Below are 24,466 nucleotides of genomic sequence, written 5' to 3' on the forward strand. Positions count from 1 at the left end.
ACCTAATTTTTTTTTCATTTATCTTTTTTTATTTTCACTACAAGCCTCCTCCTATCTTGTCCTCTTTGTATTTAATAGATTTGCTTTCCCTCCATAGATGCTTGGTTGTGATCTCTTTAAGCCAGTAACAGTACATTCAGGACAGTCTTCCTGGAAAGGAAGGGAAACTAACCCTTTGCTCTCTTGATAGAATGATTCTGAAATGAATGTTTTTGAACAGCAAACTTTCAAATTGACCCTATAAAGAAACAATGAGATCTCTGATTATTCACCCTAAAGGTACACAATAAAACTACCTGTTCAAGGAAACTGGCACTTGTGATGGCTTCCTCCATGTGTTCTTCATCAGACTTCAGGACAGACTTGATGTTCTCCACTAGTTCATGTATGTCTGGGGTCATACTACAAGATGACTGCTCCAGGAACTTTGCCACCAGCAGCTTAGTGTCTATATAAGATTTATAGTCTATCAAGGAGTGAGGTCGAGCTCGAATAGTTCTTGTTCGAAGGCCCTTTCTTAAATTCATTGGAGCCAGTTCAGGTCTCACTTCAGTCTGAGTTGCAGCTTCACAACTAAGCACAGGTCCTACAGATAAAGAAAAAATTTCCTTAGAATACTTCTGCCAATATCCCTAGAACATATGACTATCTGAAACCCCAGCCCAGGCCTCTAACTCAGCATGGAAAATCACCTAGCAAAATACTGACATCCATACTAATCTTTTCTTTCATTTCACTGAAAGAGGAAAAGAAATCTACAACACAGGGTTTGTTTCAGGGATGTCTTTCAATCCAAGGATGTTCCTGAAGGTTTTAGGGCAGAGGAGAATTTTCAAGTTATGCCAATTGTTGAGACCCTGGATATCTTAGAATCAGCCGGAGTCAGGAGAAGCAAAAGTCTTTATTCTTGGACTTTTGGGTCGCTGTCAGGGGGTTAGATCTAGGAACCTCCACACCTCCTTCCTTTCTCTCTCTACCACCAAAGAATGATCCTCCTTCCCCTATTCCACCCACTGATCTCTCCTCCCTTCTCTCACCACACCCACAGATCGAGCCAGCACAGAGTTGAGTAGGGTCATCCTCCAAGCATGTTAATAGAGAATTGTCCAATTGGTAATTAGCCCTAAGTGCTAGGTTACCTTGCATCTGGGTCAAGTACATCTGCTCAGTTCTAGCCCTTTACAGCCAATGACAAAGAGCAATCAGGAAACAAAAGACAACATGGACATATGTAATATTTTCAAGTGATACTTGCAAATGGATGGATGGCAAATTGATGAGTCACAGAGAGAAAGCATTTCTGTTCTGGTGGAAGATGACACAACAGGGATTGGATGAAAATGTTGCTTAAACAAGTGTGGAGAAGACTAGAGAAACAAGGTCTATGAGAAGATGCTACTAGTACTCTTTGGCTATATAGCTTTATCCTAAAATTCTCAAAGTTTTCTTTTCCTGTTTCCTTTCACCTATCCTTCCATCATGTAGGTGAGGCAAAGAGAAAGCAAATCATTATTTCCATTTTGCAGAGAATTCAACTCAAAAGAAACTAAGTAACTCATTGAGAGCTGACTAGTCAATGGGGCTCTTAATGAAAACCTCCAGATTTCCCAAATTTCCAACTTTGTGAAATTATTTTAAAGAGATGTAGAGCAACTCCAATGAACTAGACCTGTACTGGGGTCAATAAGTCAAGAAGTATGTTGGGAAGAGAAGGAAGATACAATCATGTTTCTCTAATTATGAAAGAGTAACCAGCAGTCTTCAGTCTGCCCTGGTTAGAGGAAGTCAGAGAGGCAGGAATGAAAACACTCAAGCTATGACAAAAAACAGAAGGGACAATGAGATTGTGGCAAAGGATGCAGAGACTGTCTAGACCCTTTTTCAGAACACAGAATTCTAAATAGAGGGAAAGAAGCTGTCCCCATCCCCACCCCACCCCTCCAGATGACATTCATCCAGTCTCCCAGGCAAAGTAACAGTCTTGATACGACACTTGTTAGGAATGTTCTTCTAACAACACTTTAATGTGAGGGCCAGGGTTAGACTCTATGCTCATTCACTTGAATATGCCCTGACCACCTTCTGCATTAGAAAGTCCAAAAAAAAAAAACACCATATGCTGTCCACCCTCCTGCTTGCTGACTTTTCAGCACTGCAGAAAATGAGTAAGGGTCCATCTTCTAAGACTATGCTGTAGAGACAACTAAGTTCCAACTGAAACCGGCAGGCGGCCAGCCCGATTCCTCAACTTGCTAGAGTAAAGGTGGAGGAGACCCACGGTGAAGACAGGTCTTGGGATTCTTAGAGCCCAGGCTGCTGAGGCCTGTTAGGGTTGCAGAGGTGATACACAGTCAGTCACGGGGAGGTGGGAGAACCCCACTCTGTGGCAGCTGTAGAAACAAGAGGAGTTTTCTCTTAGGTACATGGTCAATCTATAACTACGGCAAACAATAGATGATGTTAGAGGAAATGGAGTAGAACTTACAAGAGCCTGAAAAATTTGGCCATCAGAAAAGTTGGGAAGTTTATGAAGTATTAGGGAGTTGTCTTGGAGAAGAGTTTTATATGAATACATTATGTATATTATATATAAATATATATATATACATATATATATATATATCATTTTCTGGAATCATGCTCAAGGATAAACATATTCATTCAAATAATACCTACAGGCAGGCAAAAACAGACATGGTTGTGTTTCTATCCATTTAAAATCAATTCTATTTGGTTGTGTTTATATTAAATGGGTGGATCTATTTACAGAATTTAAGCTCAACACAATAAAAATGAATATACAAGAAGAAAAATAATCAACAAGAGCAGATACACCACCTTAGCTTATTCTTCCAAAGAAGACACTCTCCCAGCAGGATTAACAATGTCCAGAAATTAGATATCAAATGTACCTTCTTCTATATATCACCTAGCAGGGTTACTGTACAGTGCTTAAGCAATATTTTTTATCGCAAAGGGAGAAAAAATGAAACTTGAAAGGATTTGAGCATCTAAGTATGAGCAGATGCATTTCTGTAACATGTGCTGGCTCCCTAAATTTTTTTCTAGGACATCATTCAACTTCCACAGGATACCACCTAAAATTAGGTCAGACCAGAGTCTGACTACATCATTTATATTCAATTAGATTCTTTAAGAAAATGATGAAAAAATGTTTTGGTTCGAAATCAGCAAAATGACATCACCTCTGGCTGTCAAATGGTGGAGTACTGGGTCGCTTTTTGATCTTGCTCTCAAGGGTTGCAAAGCTTTCCTGTTGGATGGAAGATGTGCTAGGTTTGAATCAGGAGTTGACAGAGATGGGCTCTCTTCCCCAGGTGTATTAGGAATGTCTCCACCTGATTTGTTGAAAAAGAAACATAGATTAATTTTCATTAATATCACTTCACAATTCAAGTCAGCAATACTTGCAAAATTAACCCTTCCTTTCAGTGTGGGGTAACATCAAGCAAGCAAGCAAGCCTCCTATGTATCATATTTGCTAGGTTCAATGCTAAGGATATGAAGCAATTTCTTTTTCAAGTAATGTTCTGAAGGAAATATCATATAGACACATAAATATACAAATAAAAAATAATGGGGGAAGGAGAGTGGATAGGGAAGCCTTAGAGGAATCAAGAAAAACTCAAGGTAATGTTTTAATTGGGATCTGAGAAGCAAAGGTAAAAAAGAAATGAAGGAGAAACTATGTAAAGACATGGGACTAAGAGATGGAATATCAGGTGTGAAGAGCATTGAGATTTGGCTGGGCTGGTTAGTACATGAAAAGTAGTAAAAATATAATAAGCTTTGGAAAGTTTGGCTATTGCCTACAGTTTTTTGTTTTGTTTTGTTTTCTGAGGCAATTAGGGTTAAGTGATTTGCCCAGGGTCACACAGTTAGGAAGTGTTAAGTGTCTGAGGCCAGATTTGAACTCAGATCCTCCTGACTTCAGGACTGGTGCTCTGTCCACTGTGTCACCTAGATGCCCTTACAGTTTGGTTTTAAGAGTCAGAGAAGACTTTGATCCTAGAAATAATAGGGAGCTACTGGAATTAATTGAACAGGACATGATATGGTCAGACCCATGCTTTAGAAATTATTGTCATAACTTAGCAAACTTTCTTTAAACCACAATTCTGAAAGGAACTCATGATTTTTAAACAAGAACAAATAGACCCACTTGAAGGTATTTTTAAAAACCAATGATTAAAATCTTTCCAAATGCAGAATCCTGATATTAATATGACAAAATTCACAACTACTAGATAATTCTTGATATTTCATTTGGAGGAACACAACAAAATAGCACCTGAAAAAATAACCTTTCACTTCTCAGGCTAGAAGCCAAAACACACACCAATAAGGAGGAAGTCTTTATATCTAAATAAGCCTGAGTGTTAATTATAAACTGTGATAAAATTCCAACCAGCCTAGTTAAAAAATAAGTGGAAGCTAAATGATCCATTAAAATTACCCCAGGTTTGACTTTTTGTTGAAGAATATAAAATGGAATGCATTGTAGGCCTTCACTGTGGTTTGAAAAAGGAAAACAACATTAACAAAAACATTATGGAATACAACTACATTGAGCAAACTTGACCTTTCTTCACCTTTCTACTCAAGATAGAAAATGAGCAAAAGAAAAGAAACCAGTTCCAAATGGTATTACTGAAAAATTACCATCATCTGAAATAGCTGTAGCCTGATCCATTATTCATTACCATCTCTAATATAGTCCTGGTGGACAATTTTTGGGGCCATTTAAAACCTCCCCAAAGAGGGCAAGCAGTAATAATGTACCCTTTACTTACAAGAATAAATGTAAATCAAGCTCTGTATTCTCTGTATTACTGAAAAACAGAATTCACTTTATATTAAGGCACATGATCCTGACCCCAGTTTATAAATTGTACAGAGTGACTTCATAGCCATCTACTCTGCAGCAATGGAGAGGCTTCCAGGAAGATCCATTTTGTCTTGTGGGGGGGGGGGGGCAGGGGGGAAAAGCACTACAGTGGAAAGAATGGGGGGTGGAAGGAGAAGCTGAGGAATGCCAAAATTAAACCCTTGGTTTTGGAAAGGAGGTATGTGTGTATACGTGTGTGTGTGTGTGTGTGTGTGTGTGTGTGTGTGTGTGTGTGTGTGTGTGTATGTATTTTGCTGAGGCAACTGGAGTTAAGTGACTTGCCCAGGGTCACACAGCTAGGAAGTATTAAGTGTATGAGGCCAAATTTGAACTCAGGTCCTCTTAATTTCAGGGTTGGTGCTCTATCCACTGTACCACCTAGCCACCCCCAAGCTAGTCTTTATTCCTGAAGCACATTATTCAAATTATAGCCATTGTCATACCCACTAATATATGTACTGGCAAAGAGATAACTCATTGATATAAAATCACAATGGATTTTACACAATTGTACTGTTTCTTTTAATATACAACTCTAGGGGCAGCCAGGTGGCGCAGTGGATAGAGCACCAGCCCTGAAGTCAGAAGGACTTGAGTTCAAATCTAGTCTCAGACACTTAACACTTACTAGCTGTGTGACCCTGGGCAAGTCACTTAACTCCAAATCCCTCAGCAAAAATTAATAATAATAACAAAGACTAGTGTATTGGTAAAAAAAAAAATTAAAGAAATTTATACTACAGATCTATATTGATGGCTACAATGATATATTTCAATCATCTAAAATGATCAGCAATTTTCATTGGTTTGGCAAACAATCAGAGCAGAAGACTTTTTTTATTAAAGTAATGTCTTTGTTACCTTGTGCACTGCCTGGGTCCAATGGGCCTGTCACAGCTTCGGATGCCTCTGGACTTTGGAATGAAGTCCCCTATTACACAAAAAAGCATCGTTTGCTTTTGTTCAAAACCTAGTCTTTGTTTCCGCTTCCTTTTTAAGGAGATAATGACAGAGAATGGTCTTATTCTGCAATGTATATTATACTCAATTGTTTTCTGTAAAGGTTGTAATTTTTACTACAAGAAACTAAATTTTTATTCATCTATACCAAAAAAAAATATATCCACAGTGGTTTTATCCTTAATAGTGAAACCTTGAAACAACCTACATGGGCAATGCTTGGGGAATGCCTGAATAACTTGTATCATTGGAATGGGATATTATCATATCATTAAAATGACATTAAATAAAAAGAATTGAGGACATGTGAAGTGTTGCAGAGTGAAGAATGCAGAGTCAAGGGAGGCTAGGATTATATAGGGCAAAAACAGCAACAAAATCTTGCACAAAGAGATGGAGGTAGAGGGAAAGATTGGAAGAGATGACCAAATGCATTTCTCTCCCTTCTTTGGAGAGAGGGAGGTGTGGGAGATTTCGTATACTTTCAGAATTGGCTGATGTGTTGATTGATTTTGCTGAATTGCTTTTTTTTTCTTTAATTACAAAGGTGGATAGTTCAAGAAAGGGTAAAGAGGGGAGAAATCAAGATGATGGAGACAAGCCAGGAAGTTGCCTGAGCTCTCCCCAATTTCCCTTGAAGAAGGGGTGGAGAGAAAGGATATAATCGTTATGTTTTCAAAAGATAGAGTGGGACTATACAACAATAAATATGTGAAAAGACCTTGTAACTTGGGCTCAAATGTGTAACATCCTTGGGAACTTTTTTTTTTTTTTTAGGATCAGAAGACACTGAGCAAACATATTCTTTTTTATTAAAAATATATTTTTAGTTTAAGATTTTCTATATGATCTATGTCTCATTTTGTTTGATTTTAGTAAGACTGTAACATAAATTATTCTTAATAGGATCTCAAATGTCCTTAATAAGAAAAATTATGATTACTTTACCTGTTCCTGATTGATTTGGTTCACTACAGCTTCATAAGGAGGGGGCGGGTCCAAAGGACAGAAAACTTCTACACCTTTAATCCGAGCTCCATAGATGTGTGGAAGTGGAATAACATCAGGGCCTAGCATTCTAAGAAAAACATCTTGGTATCAGTCAACATGTTCTATTCAATTTGCTACTATTTGATTGTTTTATTGAAAAGCACAATAATATAGGGGATAGTGCCTAGGACCTTCTGTCATTTAATGGGTTCATGACCTTGATGCCATACTCCTATGAGTCTGTTTCCTCTACTGAAAAAGGGGGATCAGAATACTTGGCACTTTATCTAGCTCCTCAGTTGTTGTAAAGAAAAGAAATAGTAAGGTATGACAAAAGTGAGTTTTAGGGGAATGATGTGGACATGTAACTTAGTCCACATGGAAATTACTACTACTACTGCAACTCACCAACTTGTCTATAATATATAGTCTCAGGGGCATTAGGAGGATAGATAACATGTTTGAAATTACAGAGTTAGTATGAGTCAAAGGCAAGGAGGGTGACCATCACACCATGTTGGTTTTTTTTTTTTTCTTGAGGCAATTGGGGTTAAGTGACTTGCCTAGGGTCACACAGCTAGGACATAAGTGTGTGAGGTCAGATTTGAACTCAGATCCTTCTGATTTCAGAGTTGGTGCTCTATCTATTGTGCCACCTAGCTACCCCCATAATATTTTTTTCTCTTTCTCATCTTTTTTTTTTAATTTTGTTTTACTAATTTTAAAATTATAACTTTTTTGACAGTACATACATATGCATAGGTAATTTTTTACAGCATTATTCCTTGTACTCCTTTCTGTTCCTAACTTTCCCCTCCTTCCCTCCACCCCGTTCCCTAGATGGCAGGCATTCCCATACATATTAAATATATTATAGTATATCCTAGATACAATATATATTTAGTATATCCTAGATACAATATATATGTGCAGACCCGAATTTTGTTGTTGTTGTTGTTGTGGTTGCAAAGGAAGAATTGTATTCGGAAGGTAAAAATAACCTGGGAAGAAAAACAAGAATGCAAACAGTTCACACTCATTTCCCAGTGTTCCTTCTCTGGGTGTAGCTGATTCCGTCCATCATTGATCAATTGGACCTGAATGAGATCTCTTTGTTGAAGATATCCACTTCCATCAGAATATATCCTCATACAATATTGTTGTTGAAGTATATAATGATCTCCTGGTTCTGCTCATTTCACTCAGCAAGAGTTCACATAAGTCTCTCTGTATCCATCCTGCTGGTCATTTCTTACAGAACAACAATACTCCATAACATTCATATACCATAATTTACCCAACCATTCTCCAATTGATGGGCATCCGTTCATTTTCCAGTTTCTAGGCACTACGAAAAGGGCTGCCACAAACATTTTGGCACATACAGGTCCCTTTCCCTTCTTTAGTATTTCCTTGGTATATAAGCCCAGTAGTAGCACTTTGGATCATAGGGTATGCACCGTTTGACAACTTTTTGGGCATAATTCCAGATTGCTCTCCAGAATGGCTGGATTCTTTCACAACTCCACCAACAATGCATCAGTGTCCCAGTTTTCCCACAGCCCCTCCAACATTCATCGTTATTTGTTCTGTCATCTTAGCCAATCTGACAGGTGTGTAATGATATCTCAGAGTTGTCTTAATGTGCATTTCTCTCATCAGTAGTGATTTGGAACACTCTTTCATACTTCAATTTCATCATCTGAACATTGTCTGTTCATATCCTTTGACCATTTATCAATTGGAGAATGGCTTGATTTCTTATAAATCAGAGTCAATTCTCTGTATATTTTGGAGATGAGGCCTTTATCAGAACCTTTAACTGTAAAAATGTTTTCCCAATTTGTTACTTCCCTTCTAATCTTGTTTGCATTAGTTTTGTTTGTACAAAAGCTATTTAATTTGATGTAATCAAAATTTTATATTTTGTGATCAATCTCTAGTTCTCCTTTGGTCACAAATTTCTTCCTCCTCCACAAGTCTGAGAGGTAAACTATCCTATATTTCTCTAATTTATTTATGATCTCATTCTTTATGCCTAAATAATGGACCCATTTTGATCTTATCTTAGTATGTGGTGTTAAATGTGGGTCCATGCCTAGTTTCTGCCATACTAATTTCCAGTTTTCCCAGCAGTTTTTGTCAAATAATGAATTCTTATCCCCAAAGTTGGGATCTTTGGATTTGTCAAACACTAGATTGCTATTTTTATTCACTATCTTGCCCTGTGAACCTAACCTATTCCACTGATCAACTAGTCTATTTCTTAGCCAATACCAAATGGTTTTAGTGACTTCTGCTTTATAATATAGTTCTAGACAGGTACAGCTAGGCCACCTTCATTTGATTTTTTTTTTTTCATTACTTCTCTTGAAATTCTCGACCTTTTATTCTTCCATATGAATTTTGTTGTCATTTTTTCTAGGTCATTAAAATAGTTTCTTGGGAGTCTGATTGGCATAGCACTAAATAAAGAGATTAGTTTAGGGAGTATTGTCATCTTGATTATGTTTGCTCAGCCTGTCCAAGAGCCACATTTAAATCTGACTTTATTTTTGTGGCAAGTATTTTGTAATTTTGCTCATATAATTCCTGACTTTCCTTTGGTATATAGATTCCCAAGTATTTTATACTATTGACAGTTATTTTGAATGGAATTTCTCTTTGTATCTCTTGTTGTTGGATTGTGTTGGTAATGTATAAAAATGCTGAGGATTTATGTGGATTTATTTTGTATCCTGCAACTTTGCTAAAGTTAATAGCTTTTTAGCAGTCTTTGGGATTCTCCAAGTATACCATCATGTCATCTCCAAAGAGTGATAGTTTGATTTCCTCATTACCTACTCTAATTCCTTAAATCTCTTTCTTGGCTCTTATTGCCGAGGCTAGCGTTTCTAGTACAATATTGAATAGTAATGGTGATAGTGGGCAATCTTGTTTCACTCCTGATCTTACTGGGAAAGGTTCCAGTTTATCGCCATTACATATGATGTTTACTGACAGTTTTAAATATATGCTCCTGATTATTTTAAAGAATACTCCATTTATTCTTATATTCTCAAGTGTTTTTAGTAGGAATGGTTGTTGGATTTTATCAAATGCTTTTTCTGCATCTATTGAGATGATCATATGGTTTTTGTTAATTTGGTTATTGATATAGTCAATTATGCTAATAGTTTTCCTAATATTGAACCAGCCCTGCATTCCTGGTATAAATCCCACTTGGTCATAGTGTATTATCCTGGGGATGATTTTCTGTAGTCTTTTTGCTAATATTTTAATTAAGATTTTAGCATCAATATTCATTAGGGAGATTGGTCTATAATTTTCTTTCTCTGTTTTCAGCTTACCTGGTTTAGGTATCAGTACCATGTCTGTGTCATAAAAGGAATTTAGTAGGACTCCTTCAATCCCTATTTTTTCAAATAGTTTATATAGCATTGGAGTTAGTTGTTCTTTAAATGTTTGGTAGAATTCACATGTAAATCCATCTGGTCCTGGAGATTTTTTCTTAGGGAGTTGGTTCTATTTCTTTTTCTGAAATGGGACTATTTAGACTATTTATTTCTTCCTCTGTTAATCTGGGCAAGCTATATTTCATTTAAGTTATCGCATTTATTGGCATAAAATTGGGCAAAGTAACTCCTATTGTTCTAATTTCCTCTTCATTAGTGGCGAGTTCTCCCTTTACATTTTTAAGACTAACAATTTGCTTTTCCTCTTTCTTTTTTTTAATCAGATTTACTAAGGTTTTGTCTATTTTGTTGGTTTTTTCATAAAACCAACTCTTAATTTTATTAATTCAATAGTTTTTTTACTTTCAATTTTATTAATCTCTCCTTTTATTCCTTTTAGAATTTCAAGTTTCGTGTTTGTCTGGAGGTTTTAAATTTCTTCCTTTTCTAGCATTTTTAAATTGTAAGCCCAATTTATTGGCCTTCTCTTTCTCTATTTTATGCAAGAAAGCCTCTAGAGATATAAAATTTCCCCTTGTTACTGCTTTGGCTGTATCCCACACATTTTGGTATGATGTCTCATTATTGTCATTTTCTTGGGTGAAATTATTAATTATGTCTATGATTTGCTGTTTCACCCAATCATTTTTTAGGATGAGATTATTTAGTTTCCAATTATGTTTTGGTCTATTTTCCCCTGGCTTTTTATTGAATATAATTTTCATTGCATTATGGTCTGATATTTACTATTTCTGCTTTACTGCATTTGATTTTGAGGTTTTTATGTCCTAATATATGGTCAATTTTTGTATAAGTTCCATGAACTGCTGAGAAGAAAGTGTACTCCTTTCTGTCTTCATTTAGTTTTCTCCAAAGATGTATCATATCAAACTTTTCTAGTATTCTATTTATATCTTTGACTTCTTTCTTATTTATTTTGTGGTTTGATTTATCTAATTCTGAGAGTGCAAGGTTGAGATCTCCCACTATTATAGTTTTGCTATCTATTTCTTCTTGCAGGTCTCTTATTTTCTCTTTTAAGAATTTAGATGCTGCACCACTTGGTGTGTATATGTTTAGTATTGATACTGCTTCATTATCTATCCTATCCTTTAGCAAGATATAATGCCCTTCTTACCTCTTTTAATTAGATCAATTTTTGCTTTTGCTTGATCTGAGATGAGGATGGCTACCCCTGCTTTTTTGGCTTCACCTGCTTTTTTTGCTTCTCCTGAAGGATCAGAGATTCTGCTCCAATCTTTTACCTTTATTCTGTATGTATCACCCTGTTTCAGGTGTGTTTCCTGTAAACAACATATTCTGGTTTTTAATCCAGTCTGCTAACTGCTTCCTCTTTATGGGGGAATTTACCCCATTCGCATTTATGGTTAAAATGACTAATTCTATATTGCTTGCCATCCTGTTAACCCCTGCTTATGCTTTTCTCCTTTCCTTCCCTCTTACCCCCCTCCCCAGTATTAAACTTGTGAGCACCATTTGCTTTTCACAGTCCTCCCTTTTTAGTATCCCTCCTCCACCTGAAAGTTCCTCCCCCTATTTTACCGCTTTTCCTCACAATTTCTGTATTCCCTTCCCCTTAGCTTACTCCTTCCCTTTTCACTTTTTCCCTCCCACTTTTCAATGAAGTGGAAGGAGTTTCATCATAAATCGAATATGTCTATTGATACACATTATGTTCATCCCCCTCCCTTCTTTCTCTCAGATATAATAGGTTACTTTTGCCTCTTCATGAGATGTAGTACCACCACTTTATCCTTTTTTTATGATATAATTTCCTTTCCACCTCTAGTTTCTAGGACAAATTATACATGTGTTCTTTATATATCTTTATGGCAGAAATATAGTTCTCAAGATTTCTTTTTACCTTTTTAAAAATCTCTTGAGTTCTGTATTTGAAGATCAAACTTTTTGTGTAGATCTGGTTTTTTCATCAAGAATAGATGGAATTCACTTATTTCGTTAAATGTCCATCTTCTTCCCTGGAAAAATATGCTCATTTTTGCTGGGTAAATTATTCTTGGTTGCATACTAAGTTCCTTAGCCTTTCGAAATATCATATTCCAGGTCCTTTGCTCCTTTAATGTGGATGCTGCTAGATCCTGGGTTATCCTTATTGTGGCTCCTCCATATCTGAATTGATTTTTTCTAGCAGCTTCCAATATTTTTTCCTTCGTCTGATGGTTCTTGAACTTGGCCACTATATTTCTTGGTGTTTTGATTTTAGAGTCCCTTTCAGTAGGTGATCGATGAATTTTTTCAGTGTCTATTTTACTCTCTGTTTCTAAAATGTCTGGGCAGTTCTCTTTGATAATTTCCGGGAAAATAGTGTCCAGGCTCTTTTTTCCTCATATTTTTCAGGAAGTCTGATTATTCTCAAATTGTCTCTCTTGGATCTGTTTTCCAGGTCTGTTGTCTTCCCAATAAAGTACTTGGCATTCTTTTCTATTGTTTCATTTTTCTGGTTTTGCTTGACTACTTCTTGTTTCCTCCTTGAGTCATTCAATTCTACTTGTTCAATTCTGATTTTTAATGATGTATTTTCTTCATTCACTTTTTTTATATATTTTTGTAATTGTCCAATTGAGTTTTTAAGTGAATTTTTTTCTTCTATGGAATTTTTTTCCATTTCATCAATTTTATTTTTTAGAGAGCTGTTTTCTTTTTCCAGCTTACTAATCCTGTTTCCCTTGGAGTTGTTTACCTTTTCTAATTCACTAATTTTGTTTTTCAATTATTTGATTTCTTTATCCACTCTGTCTTTAAATGTGTGGGATGACTTCTCCAGATTCTCTTGGCAAGCTTCCCTTTCCTTTTCTCATTTCTCTTCCAGCAATCTTGTGAGAGCCCTTTTGATTTCCTCTATGAGAGTCTTATGTATTTTGAGGAGCAGATCATATCCCCCTTAGGGGATTCCTCTGGAGATAATCTGCTTTTAGTCTCCTCAGTGTTTGAAGTCTGCTCTCTGTCCATACAGAAGCTGTCAATGGTTAGAGCCCTTTTAAATTTTTTGTTCATTTTGTCAGAGAAGAATAAAAAAACCCAAACTGACAAGAGAAACAATTGGTCTGTTTCTGATGTGGAATGGGGCTGGATGGTATTACCAGGCTTCCTCTACAGACTGCAGGAGACAGCAGTGAGGCACCAGCAGGACAGCGATGGCTGTGCTGCATCTGCACTCTGAGGCTCTAAAAACGTGCTGAGTCACTCCAGGTGGGGGTGCACTGGTGGCCGGTCTGAGAGACCCTAGCTTTCCAGGATTTTATTCTTTACCTCTGGTGTTTACACTTTCTCTGCTGATCCTGGCTTGCTGCCAAGATGGAATATCCACACTGGGGTAAAAGTCATTCCACAGAAACAGCAGAGATTGCACTCCTTCCCCTTCCGGTCTGAGCAGCGTGAGCTGCCTGCCTCCCTCTCGCTGCTTGCCCTCAGCCTGCGCCCAGTCTGTTCGTCCCCACCCCCAAGCAAACAGACATTTTCTGGTAAATTTCAAGGATGTCTTTTGTTGGTAATTATTTATGGGGATTTTTCCAGTGAAGCATTAATTCCGAGGCTTGTCATGAAGTAAATTCTGAAAGAAAACATGGAGCTCAAGCAGCTGTGTGCCTCCTCTCTGCCATCTTAGCCAGAAGTCCCCCCCATAATATTTTAAAAGAAATAAAAAACACCAGCAAAACATCACCCTATTTGACATTTTACGCTCATATTCCCCTATTTCTGCCAACGAGGGAGGAAGGTGCATTTTCTCAATGCCTCTCAGGATATCTTGATCTTGGCATGTGTTTTCTACCTGGCAGTCCTTCCTCACAACCATGTCCTATTTTCAAATGCCCTAACAATGCTTTGAATGATAGATAGAAACACGAGGATAAGCTCAGTTTTATTTGCTCTAGCTTACATCTGATTGAGTGTGATCTTAGATTTCAGGAGGAGAGTCTGAGAGTCCAACATGATCTTCCAAAAGGGAACAAACAGTCTGACAAGAGCTCTATTCAAGCAGCAAAAGAGGAAAGGGAGGAGAAAACAGAAGAAGGGTCAGGTCAAATCTAAATGATATTCTGCTGGACATGGATCTTAATCCCAAATGAGTCACTTTCCTCTCTCTGCTACAGAGGGAAATGAAATCTGACTCTTGTTTTTTTCCTTCAGTGCTCACTGTACCATTAATATAAAAACAACAAACCAACCCTAATTGGATGTCACTTCACATAGGACCACCAAAGCAATATTTACTGAACACAGGTACAAATCATGAAATAACACACACGACTTTTTCTGCATGCTGGCATGACCTCTTGGTTTGAAGAGATTCAGGGGCTATTTATAATTGTTCAGTAAACAGGAAGAAAGTGAATTTTATTATCATTTCAACAAGATACTTATTGATTTACTGATGCCTATTGTATGCAGCAGTATTTGTATGCTAAGCATCATCCTAGTTGCTGGAAGAGAAAGGTTTAGATCAAAAGATGTAGTCCCTTGAAACATAAGGTTTTGCAAGGGTGAATTTTGAAAACTATCTTTGCGTATATTTTGAAAATAAAAAGCTATTATTTAAAAAACAAAAAGCTGTAGTCCCTGTACTCATGGAATTTATAATTTAAATGAGAGAAAAGGTGAGGGCACCTTTTACATATTCATTGCAGTACAAAATATATAATAGCATAAATTTAGCTGGCAGATGGAGGTGAGACAAAGTACTTCATAAGGTCCAATGTCATTACCTGCATGGACTGAGGTAAAGAATTTGCATTTGAATTGGGCTTTAAATGATGGGCAAGTATTGAAGAGGTGACACAATAGATAGCACTCTGGGTCTGGAATCAGAAAGACTTGAGTTCAAATCCAACCTCAAACATTTAGTAAACTTATTGTGACCCTAAGCAAGTCATTTTATCCCAAATGCCTCAATTTCCTCAACTGTTAAAGGATTTAGAGAAGGAAATGACAAAGCACTCTAACTTCATCATAAAAACCCCAAATAGACTCTTTGAGTCAGATACTGATGAGAGTTAGGGAAGGGGGAACCCCTTTTGGGTCAGTGCAAAGATAGTCGCATGACGGCACAGAATCCCCTGTAAAAGGAATTTACAGGCCCAAAAACCTAGATTGATAAAAAGGTTTATTGTAGGGATTTGGAAGTAAAGTTAAAGGTAGAAGGGATGCCAGGGCCAGAGGTGGTCGCTGGGCAGGCAGGAACCCTTACATGGCCAGAAGGATACCATGTTTAGGGGAAAGGGCTCCTGCAAAGAGACAGCTCCAGTTTGGCTCTTTTATACCTAAAGGGGCTTGTGGGTGGTATACCAAGTTCCCATGGGGGCTGGGACAGCCCAGTGACCAGGATTTGTAAATCAAAGTTCAGCCATGGGGGTTGGGAAAACCCAAGTTAGCTCAGATCCTGTGGGGGCTGGGGAAAGCCCACTGACCAGGATTTGGAAATCAAAAGTCAGCCATGAGTGTGTGTGTGGGGGGTGTTTCTTAAAGGGACCTCAACCCCCATCAATACAACTGAACAACAAATATTTAAGAAGACTTGGGTTCAAATCCTATCTCTGACACATAAAAAGCTTATGACTAGCCTGAACAAATTATTTGGGTTCTCTCCCTCCTCAAAGTGCTCCCAGCATTTTAATTGTCAGTTGCCAATCTACCCCTAAACCTGGATGGAGTTTCTATACCAGGGAGTTCCCCACTGATAAAATCACAAATCCAAAGTTGAAAAAAAAGACAATGGAGCAGGCAAAGGAGATAGGGAGGAAGAAAAGAGGAGCATCTCAAGCATATAGTTGTAGAGCCCATTAAAGCCCTCACTTTGCCATTCTTGCAGCAGCCAATAAATCCAGACTTTCCTGGACTTCCCACCATTCATCAGGATAATATGTGAATAAGATCCCTTCCTTGTTGAGCAGTTGGTCCCTGTCATACTATTTCCTATTTTATTTTTGGCTTGTTTCACAGGATAAAGTAAGTCCTCCTTCTCCTTCTCCCCTAGACACACACTGACTCAGCTGACCACTGGAAGGCCTAAGATTGATGGTGGACCAGGATGCCAGTTTTCCATGAGGAGTAGAATGGGACAAGAAGTACACAGAGTGTCTAAGATATCTAGTTTATAATACATTTCACACTCAAAAAACAATTGCCCAAAGTAAGGAAAGGGAGAATCATAACTAGCAATTTTTGCTCCTTAGGCAAACTAGGTAGGCAGGGTAAAGGCTCACCTGAGTTCCTCTGGGACAACCAGCTGTGTGGGGATATAAAAAGGGGAATACAGCAGTGTTAGAGCTGAGATAAAGTCGCCAGGGAGTGGAATTTTGCTTCTGGATGGTGCAAATGATATGCTCTAAATTTTCTACTCTGAGGCAAAGCTCCCACCTTAGTCATGGTTTTAAGAATAAGCAAATTCTCTAGATTCCCTAGGCCTGAAGGTCAGATTTAGAGACATACACCACCCTGCCCCCACACATCTAACACTAATTCCAAGAACAATTTTCTACATCTATTGCAGTTATTAAAATAACTGCAATCTTAGCTCTCTGTAGTCTAAAAGTATAAAACTGATTGTCCAGCATGTACTTAGCTGAATTGAAGGATTCTTTAAGAACTGAAAACAAGCTACTGTGGTTTCTAGGCATAGTGAATGGTTCCGTTAATTTTTTTTAAGTCCTGTCAAAAACAAAAAAAGAAGAAAGAAAAAGTCCTGTCAAGAGTCTCTTGCAAACCAATTCTTGTCTGCCCCAGAAGGAATATCAGACTAGATCTTGGTTCTATCAAACAGAAACTTCTAGGCTTTGTGCAAGAGCATCACAATTTGTGTTGTAACATGGTTAAAGAACATCTGTCAGGAAACTGCAATCAAGAAATGGGTATTTTTTCTTTTTGAAGTTTGGGAACTTAGTAGCCGCACTGAGCTGAAGATATTTGTGGTTTCTAATGGTGGTAAAACACTGGTTGCAGTTATCTTAATTAGGAGTTCTAACAGAGCAACCAAACTCTTACTCACAAAAAAGACAGCTTTTCTCTCACATGGCACCAGGTTTTTTCTCTTATTGCACAGTGAGATGTTGCATAATTATATGCTCAAGTCAAAATGGGAGTATTGTTACTACCTTTCCTCTGATTTATTGGCTGGGCAGAGGCAGGTGCATGAAAGAGGAGGGGGAAGGAAGCAAATTTCAACTCCATACCTATAACTTTCTTTTGGGACTTAATTCAGAGGTAGGGTAGGGTTTTTTTGGTCCAGTCTTCTGATTTAATTGATATGGGAAATTTCTGGTGAGGAAACATCTTCTGCCACTACAAGTTATGATCTTTGAGAGTTATCAAATGTATCACATAGCCAGAATGTATCAGAGGTAAGGTGAACCTAAGTCATCCTAACTCCTAGACTATTTATTATATCACATATTATATTTTTTTCCTTTTTAGATTGGGTTAATAATATTCCAAAAATAAAACTGCAAGGAATTGAGGGATGTACCTGCGATTCATACGAGGTGTGCAGGAATAAAATGTAGCAAAATATGAGGGAGGTGGCACAGGTGGTACGAAATCTTCCAGGTCTGGAATGCATCCATGTCCTTCTATTTCTTCTGTGGAAATCTGGGATTCGTCCTAATCAAACAACACTTTGATTAGCCAACAGCCTTTGGCACCAGAGAGACACTAAACATAGCAGTGAATTATGCAAGGAAGCCTGTGTATGAATTGCCAACAGCACCTTGCGCTCACTTACTATGCAGGGTCTTCGGGTGGCAAATATCTGTAGATAACGCAGAGCAGCTGCCACCAAGCACACCGTAGTAGTCAGGGCATTCAGGGCACACAATGCAAAGAGGACTTTCTAAAGTGGGAGAGAAAAATGAAACCACCAGAAAGTTGAGGTTCAGATATTAAATGTACTAGAAGTACATGTTACTACACCAACTTTAAAGAACAATTAAAGTAAAACAAATGATTCCTTTAAGTATTTCTTTTCCTTGTCTTTTGAAATTGCTTTTTTGAAAGGTTTAGGAATTCATGGGTTGTATAAATGTCACAAAAGTTTCTGGTCTAAGAAAGATCTAGTCCTAAGTGTAGATCTTTATCTTATTACAAACATCAAGTTGATGTCCCGGGGGGAAATTCCAGGCAGAAAAAACATCTGACGAGTTGTGACAATTTTTTTTTTTACCTAATGCTGCTGTCACCATATTATCTGGACTCCTTCTATACCTCCCATCCTGAGAATATTCTATTTGATTTTCAGACTTTACTTCTATTTCATTAACCTCTGGATGAGATGTCTAAAGTGAAATTTCTAGCAACCAAGTAAGCAGGACTGTGGAAAAATAAGTTCTCTTCTGCACAAGTATCTTAAAATAGCAGCTAAGGGAACTCCAAATATTTTTGATTCCATAACTAACTCTTAAAGCTAGCATTTTCCTCCAGAGATTGAGGAACCAGAGAAATAAAAAGCTATTTCTTAATCCTACAGAATTCCAGAGAACAGAAAGCCTCACAAAACTCCTAAGTTTCTTTCCTCCAAGTGGACCTTTTCTTACACAAATAAACATAACTTGAAGGAGAAGAAGCAATTAAGGGAAAGAGGAATGAGGGGAGAAGTGAAAAGGAAGGAAAGAGAAGAGGGAGAGAAAGGGAAGAGAAAAAGAACATAGGGAAGAAAGAAAAACAGAAAGAAGGCAAAGGTGAAAAGAGAAAAGAAGGAAGAAAAAAGAAAAGAGGGAAAGGAAGGAGAAAAGGAAAAATAGAATAAGGGGGAAAGCAAGAAGTTGTTGATAGCTTGCTGTATTGAAACCACTACCTAAGGTAGAGATGGAAGAAAATGATGACATATTTATCATTTGATGCTATTGTTAACGTCCTTTCAGAGGATAGTTGTTGTTGTTAAGTTGCATCCAACTCTTTGTGTGACCCTCTGACAATATTGTCCATAGGGTTTTGTTGGCAAAAATATAGTGCTTTGCCATTTCCTTCTCCAGTGGATTAAAACAAACAGAAGTTAATTGACATGTTTAAAGTAGCACAGCTAGTATCTAAGGCCAGATTTGAATTCAGTTCTTCCAGATTCCACAGAGAATAGCTTTTGGTAATTTTATTAAGCTGTTTTATGCTGCTTTATAGTCTCAAATACAAGGACTATAATATGTCTTACACAATATAACAAAAGATGTGCATACCATTCTACAACGAGAGTAAGTCACTTAACCCCAACTGCCTCAGCAAAATATATATATACATATATATATAAACAACCACCATAATTACAATTGCAAACATTTATACAATCTTTAACATTTGCAATGTCAAGAAAAAGATCATCTCAAGGTTGCCATCCATTTTCAGGTACCTTTAATAGAAGGTGAACAGCACTACATGGCTGAACTGGGAAGAGTTTCAACACGTTTTCTTTGTCTGTACATTTGATAGGTTGGAATTCTTCACAACAGAAGCAAATCTTTCCTTCCCCTAGATCCACCTTGAGGACAAAAAACAGGACAATGCTTTAATTTACAATGATAATTCCTTCCCCCCCCATCCATACATCTAACATTAATACACACATTATGCCATGAAGAACCTATTCTATATGATACAATCATGTTCCAAGTTGATCAAAGGAATCAACAAGCTTTATTAAGAACTTGCTAGGTGTTAAGCAATGCATTTGTTATTGAGGTTACAAATATAATCATGAGATGCTCCATGTCTTCAAGAAGCTTATATCCTCCTTGTCACCTAAGGCCTTCTTACCTTGGAACATCCTTCCACTATGCCAACATTCTTATTTCTCTATTGAATTCCTTCTGGAGCCTCCATTACGGGAAGGGATCCAGGCTAACTACTTTTTATTCTCTTCCCAACTATGTATCTTATTTTAAGGATTTCACTATTATGATCTCACATGGTTACCCCTTCTTTCTTGGCATGTCTACCAGAAGATGCTGATTCTGTTTCTTTGCAATAGTGATTTGCTATTAGGTTCTTTAATAATGTTTCCTGTAACATTCTTAAATTCTAATTGTCTGAAGTTATAGACAACAAGAAAGATTTGTGGCTTCAAGATTATTTCCTAACTGATGGAGAAATCTTGTAAAGACTGGTGTAGACTGATGAAAAATTAAATTAACAGAACCAGAAGAATAACAATGTCATAAAGACAAAAACTTTGAAAGACTTAAAACAGTTTAATGATCATTCAAATTGCAGAGTATTCTACCAAGACTGAGTCACAGTCATAGGATAAAAATAAGACATATATCACCAATATCAGAATTTGTTTCATTTGACTATCCATATTTCTTTAAAGGGGTTCTTTCCTGATGGAGAGAGAAATAAGAGAAAAAAAGTTTCTTTTTAAAAGTAAATTAAAATTTTGAAAAATAAAAAAGTTTTAAATAAAAATTTCTAAATATTTTTAAATAATTTTAAATATTTTTAAAAATAAAAGCAATACTATGTGATAGCACTTTATAACTTGAAAAATGATACATATTTGTATTATTAAAGATCACTCAATGCCCTCATTTTCTAGTTAACAGAATGAAAATTCAGAAAAATTAAATTATTTGCCTAAGGTCATTTGATGAATAGGAGAACAGGGGGACAAAAAACCAGGAGAAGGGACTCTGACATGAGTTTTTGGTACATAGACTTCCTGACCTCTATTCAACTATCCAAAGAGCTTTTTAAAATTCTGCTAGAGCTATCTTTCCACAAAATGAGGTCATTGGTTTTCTGAGTTCTAGATAGAAGTGTTATTATGTATTTCATAGGATTATCATGGTAGAATAACAGATATATAAATGAATAATTTAAAAATAATAACTTTAAAATAGGGTACTTTGATAATATCAACTTCTTGATCTCAATTGAAATAGACAGTTATTGATTGTGACAATCTAATCCATGTTTTCACAAACTAATGATGTATATATTATTGATGTATACTGAAATTATGTCTGACTGGTTCTTCTGTCTTTTAAAAAAATGTGGCAGACAGAATTCAATAAATTATTTTTTCCTCCTTGGCCATCCCTCAGGTTTCACTTCAGGGGTTTTGTTATTAATGCCAAATATCAATACTTTTGCATACTAGGAAAGCCAGACATGAGTTCAGTTCAGAGGTACACTAGATTTTAAGGTCTGCTCACCAGATCACATCTGGGTACACTGGACACAAACTGGGCACCCTGACAGCCTAGGATAAATCCAGCAAGGTTCAACAGGACACAGACCACAGATAGTAAGACAAAGAGGTTCACCTGAAACAATAAAAGATGAGCCCATAATAGTTAAAGGAAGATAATAAAATTTAATGAGGCATTTTGGATTGATTATAAAATGAGAGAATAATGTAGATTAAAGATCTTTCGGGAAAAAAACTATTTTAGATATTGTACAAAGTTATGAAAATATATACCATCCAAATTAGTCATCAATGTTACCTCTCTTCCTTCAACCCACCTATATTCTCTCAAATGATTTCATCTTTATCTTTCTTATTCCTCTTTGTCTTTAATTAATTCTCATTTCCTTAAATGCAACTCAATAAATATTTATGTCTCGAACACATACTATGTGTATACTTATAATTATTAAATTCCTCCTTCTGGTCTAGGCATTGGCAGAATGCAGAAAAATGAAACAAAATCTCTTTTCTGAAAGAGCTTACAATCTAATAGGGAAATATATTTAGAAGAATTGCACATGCTTAACCTCTACTATGCTTGCTGCTGTCTTAGGGAGGGAAAGGGAAGAGAGGGAGAAAAATTTGGAAGATAAAGTTTTGCAAAGGTGAATGTTGAAAACTATCTTTGGAAAAATAAAATACTACAAAAAAATTTAAAAATAAAGATAATATCATTAGTGGAAAAAAATTTCATTGATCCCATAGAATCTCTGATGAAAAGAAGGTACAAAGTGATCAGAGAAGACAATCAAGGCTTTCTAGAAGAAATTTCAAGATCACTTTTAGGGCTTTGAAAGTCAGAAATCAGACAAACAATCAAAAATATTCCTAGTTTAAACTTACTGTAAAAAAACAAACAAACAAAACTATAAAAAACAAAACAAAACAAAACAAAAAAAAAAAAAAAAAAAAAAAACAAGTCCAGAGGCATAGGAATAAAAAAATTAATCTGAATTGGAAAGAAAAACAAGCAGAAAAAAAATAAATCTTTTAATTTAATTCATATCACTTTTAACCCCTTTTTTCCTACTGAAACTTCTTTACTATCTGGCATATCTATCTCTCTGGTAAATAGAAAGACAGTATTTTTGGGGAGAGAGAGGCTGATGGATGTTTTGAACCTACTAACCTTTATTGCATTTCAAATATCTGTAACTCCTCTAAAGAATGTTTATTCCATTACTGTTTAAACAGAATTTCAAATAATTTAATCATTTTTATCTTTTACTTACATAATCAGAAATTAATTTTTAAACTACCTTATCAACTTATATAAATGAATGCATGAAAAATATTTTCTATTGAAAAACTGTTAAACTTTTTAAAATTAATTTTATAATTATAAATTTTTTTGACATTATATATGCGTGAGTAATTTTTTTATAACATTATCCCTTGTATTCATTTTTCCAAATTTTCCTTCTCTCCCTCTACTCCCTCCCCTAGATGACAGGCAATCTCATACATTTTACATGTGTTACAGTATAACCTAGATATAATATATGTGTGTAAATCCAATTTTCTTGTTGCACGTTAAGTATTGGATTTCGAAGTTATAAGTAACCTAGGTAGATAGACAGTAGTGCTAATATTTTACATTCAATTCCCAGTGTTCCTTCTCTGGGTGTAGCTGTTTCTGTCCATCATTGATCAGCTGGAAGTGAGCTGGATCTTCTTTATGTTGAAGATATCCACTTCCATCAGAATACATCTTCATACAGTATTGTTGTTGAAGTGTATAGTGATCTTCTGGTTCTGCTAATTTCACTCAGCATCAGTTCATGCAAGTCTCTCCAAGCCTTTCTGAATTCATCCTGCTGGTCATTTCTTACAGAGCAATAATATTCCATAACATTCATATACCATAATTTACCCAACCATTCTCCAATTGATGGACATCCATTAATTTTCCAGTTTCTAGCCACTACAAAAAGAGCTGGCACAAAAATTTTGGCACATACAGGTCCCTTTCCCTTCTTTAGTATTTCTTTGGGATATAAGCCCAGTAGTAGCACTGCTGGATCAAAGGGTATGAACAGTTTGATAACTTTTGGGGCATAATTCCAGATTGCTCTCCAGAATGGCCGGATTCTTTCACAGCTCCACCAAAAATGTATTAGTGTCCCAGTTTTCCCACAGCCCCTCCAACATTCATCATTATTTGTTCCTATCATCTTAGCCAATCTGACAGGTGTGTAGTGGTATCTCAGAGTGGTCTTAATTTGCATTTCTCTGATCAGTAGTGATTTGGAACACTCTTTCGTCTGAGTGGAAATAGTTTCAATTTCATTATCTGAGAATTGTCTGTTCATATCCTTTGACCATTTATCAGTTGGAGAATGGTTTGATTTCTTATAAATTAGGATCAATTCTCTCTATATTTTGGAAATGAGACCTTTATCAGAAACTTTAACTGTAAAAATATTTTCCCAATTTGTTACTTCCCTTCTAATCTTGTCTGCATTAGTATTATTTATACAGAAACTTTTTAGTTTGATGTAATCAAAAAACTGTTAAACTCTTAAAAACTGTTAACATAAAAGACATTCCCCATAGTAATGTTTGAAAATTTGTCAAATTCCTGACTCTTAAACAAAACAAGTCTTTGGAGTTCTCAGACAGAAAGCAGCAACAATTGGAAGAAAAGAAATTTTAACCAGATTGCTTCTTCAACACTGATATTTATGAGTAACATGTGACAGGCAGGAGGAGTTTTGGTTTAGAAGATTGCCTGGAATTTTATCTTCCCATTCTTTCCTCTCTTTTGTAAAACAGTCAATTTCACATAACAGATGTTTTTGAGGTTTTGGGAAATAACAATCAGAGACAGACAGGATATATCTAGTACCATAATGTCTTTGTATTTACCATGGTTGCACAGCAAGCAAACTATGGTAAAGAACACAGTCTTTACAAATGTTTCTGCTAAAGCACTCGGTT

At 36.3% G+C, this 24,466-nt stretch overlaps 1 protein-coding gene across 3 annotated transcripts in view; it reads right to left on the reverse strand.

The window, feature by feature from the left end:
- ENTREP1 (endosomal transmembrane epsin interactor 1) overlaps positions 1 to 24,466 on the reverse strand; it is a 118,549-nt gene that overhangs the window by 3,251 nt on the left and 90,832 nt on the right. For 2 of the 3 annotated variants that reach the window (XM_074280726.1, XM_074280728.1), the window contains 8 exons: positions 21,489 to 21,599; positions 19,685 to 19,813; positions 18,071 to 18,178; positions 17,816 to 17,949; positions 6,818 to 6,947; positions 5,771 to 5,840; positions 3,207 to 3,359; positions 297 to 586 (listed from right to left, as the gene is read on the reverse strand). In XM_074280726.1, coding sequence (XP_074136827.1) covers positions 297 to 586; positions 3,207 to 3,359; positions 5,771 to 5,840; positions 6,818 to 6,947; positions 17,816 to 17,949; positions 18,071 to 18,178; positions 19,685 to 19,813; positions 21,489 to 21,599 — 1,125 coding nt within the window. The remainder of the gene's footprint in view (positions 1 to 296; positions 587 to 3,206; positions 3,360 to 5,770; positions 5,841 to 6,817; positions 6,948 to 17,815; positions 17,950 to 18,070; positions 18,179 to 19,684; positions 19,814 to 21,488; positions 21,600 to 24,466) is intronic. The other variant, XM_074280727.1, reaches the window with a different exon arrangement.

The sequence above is a fragment of the Sminthopsis crassicaudata genome, chromosome 1 (assembly GCF_048593235.1).
Source record: "Sminthopsis crassicaudata isolate SCR6 chromosome 1, ASM4859323v1, whole genome shotgun sequence".
Taxonomy (NCBI): domain Eukaryota; kingdom Metazoa; phylum Chordata; class Mammalia; order Dasyuromorphia; family Dasyuridae; genus Sminthopsis; species Sminthopsis crassicaudata.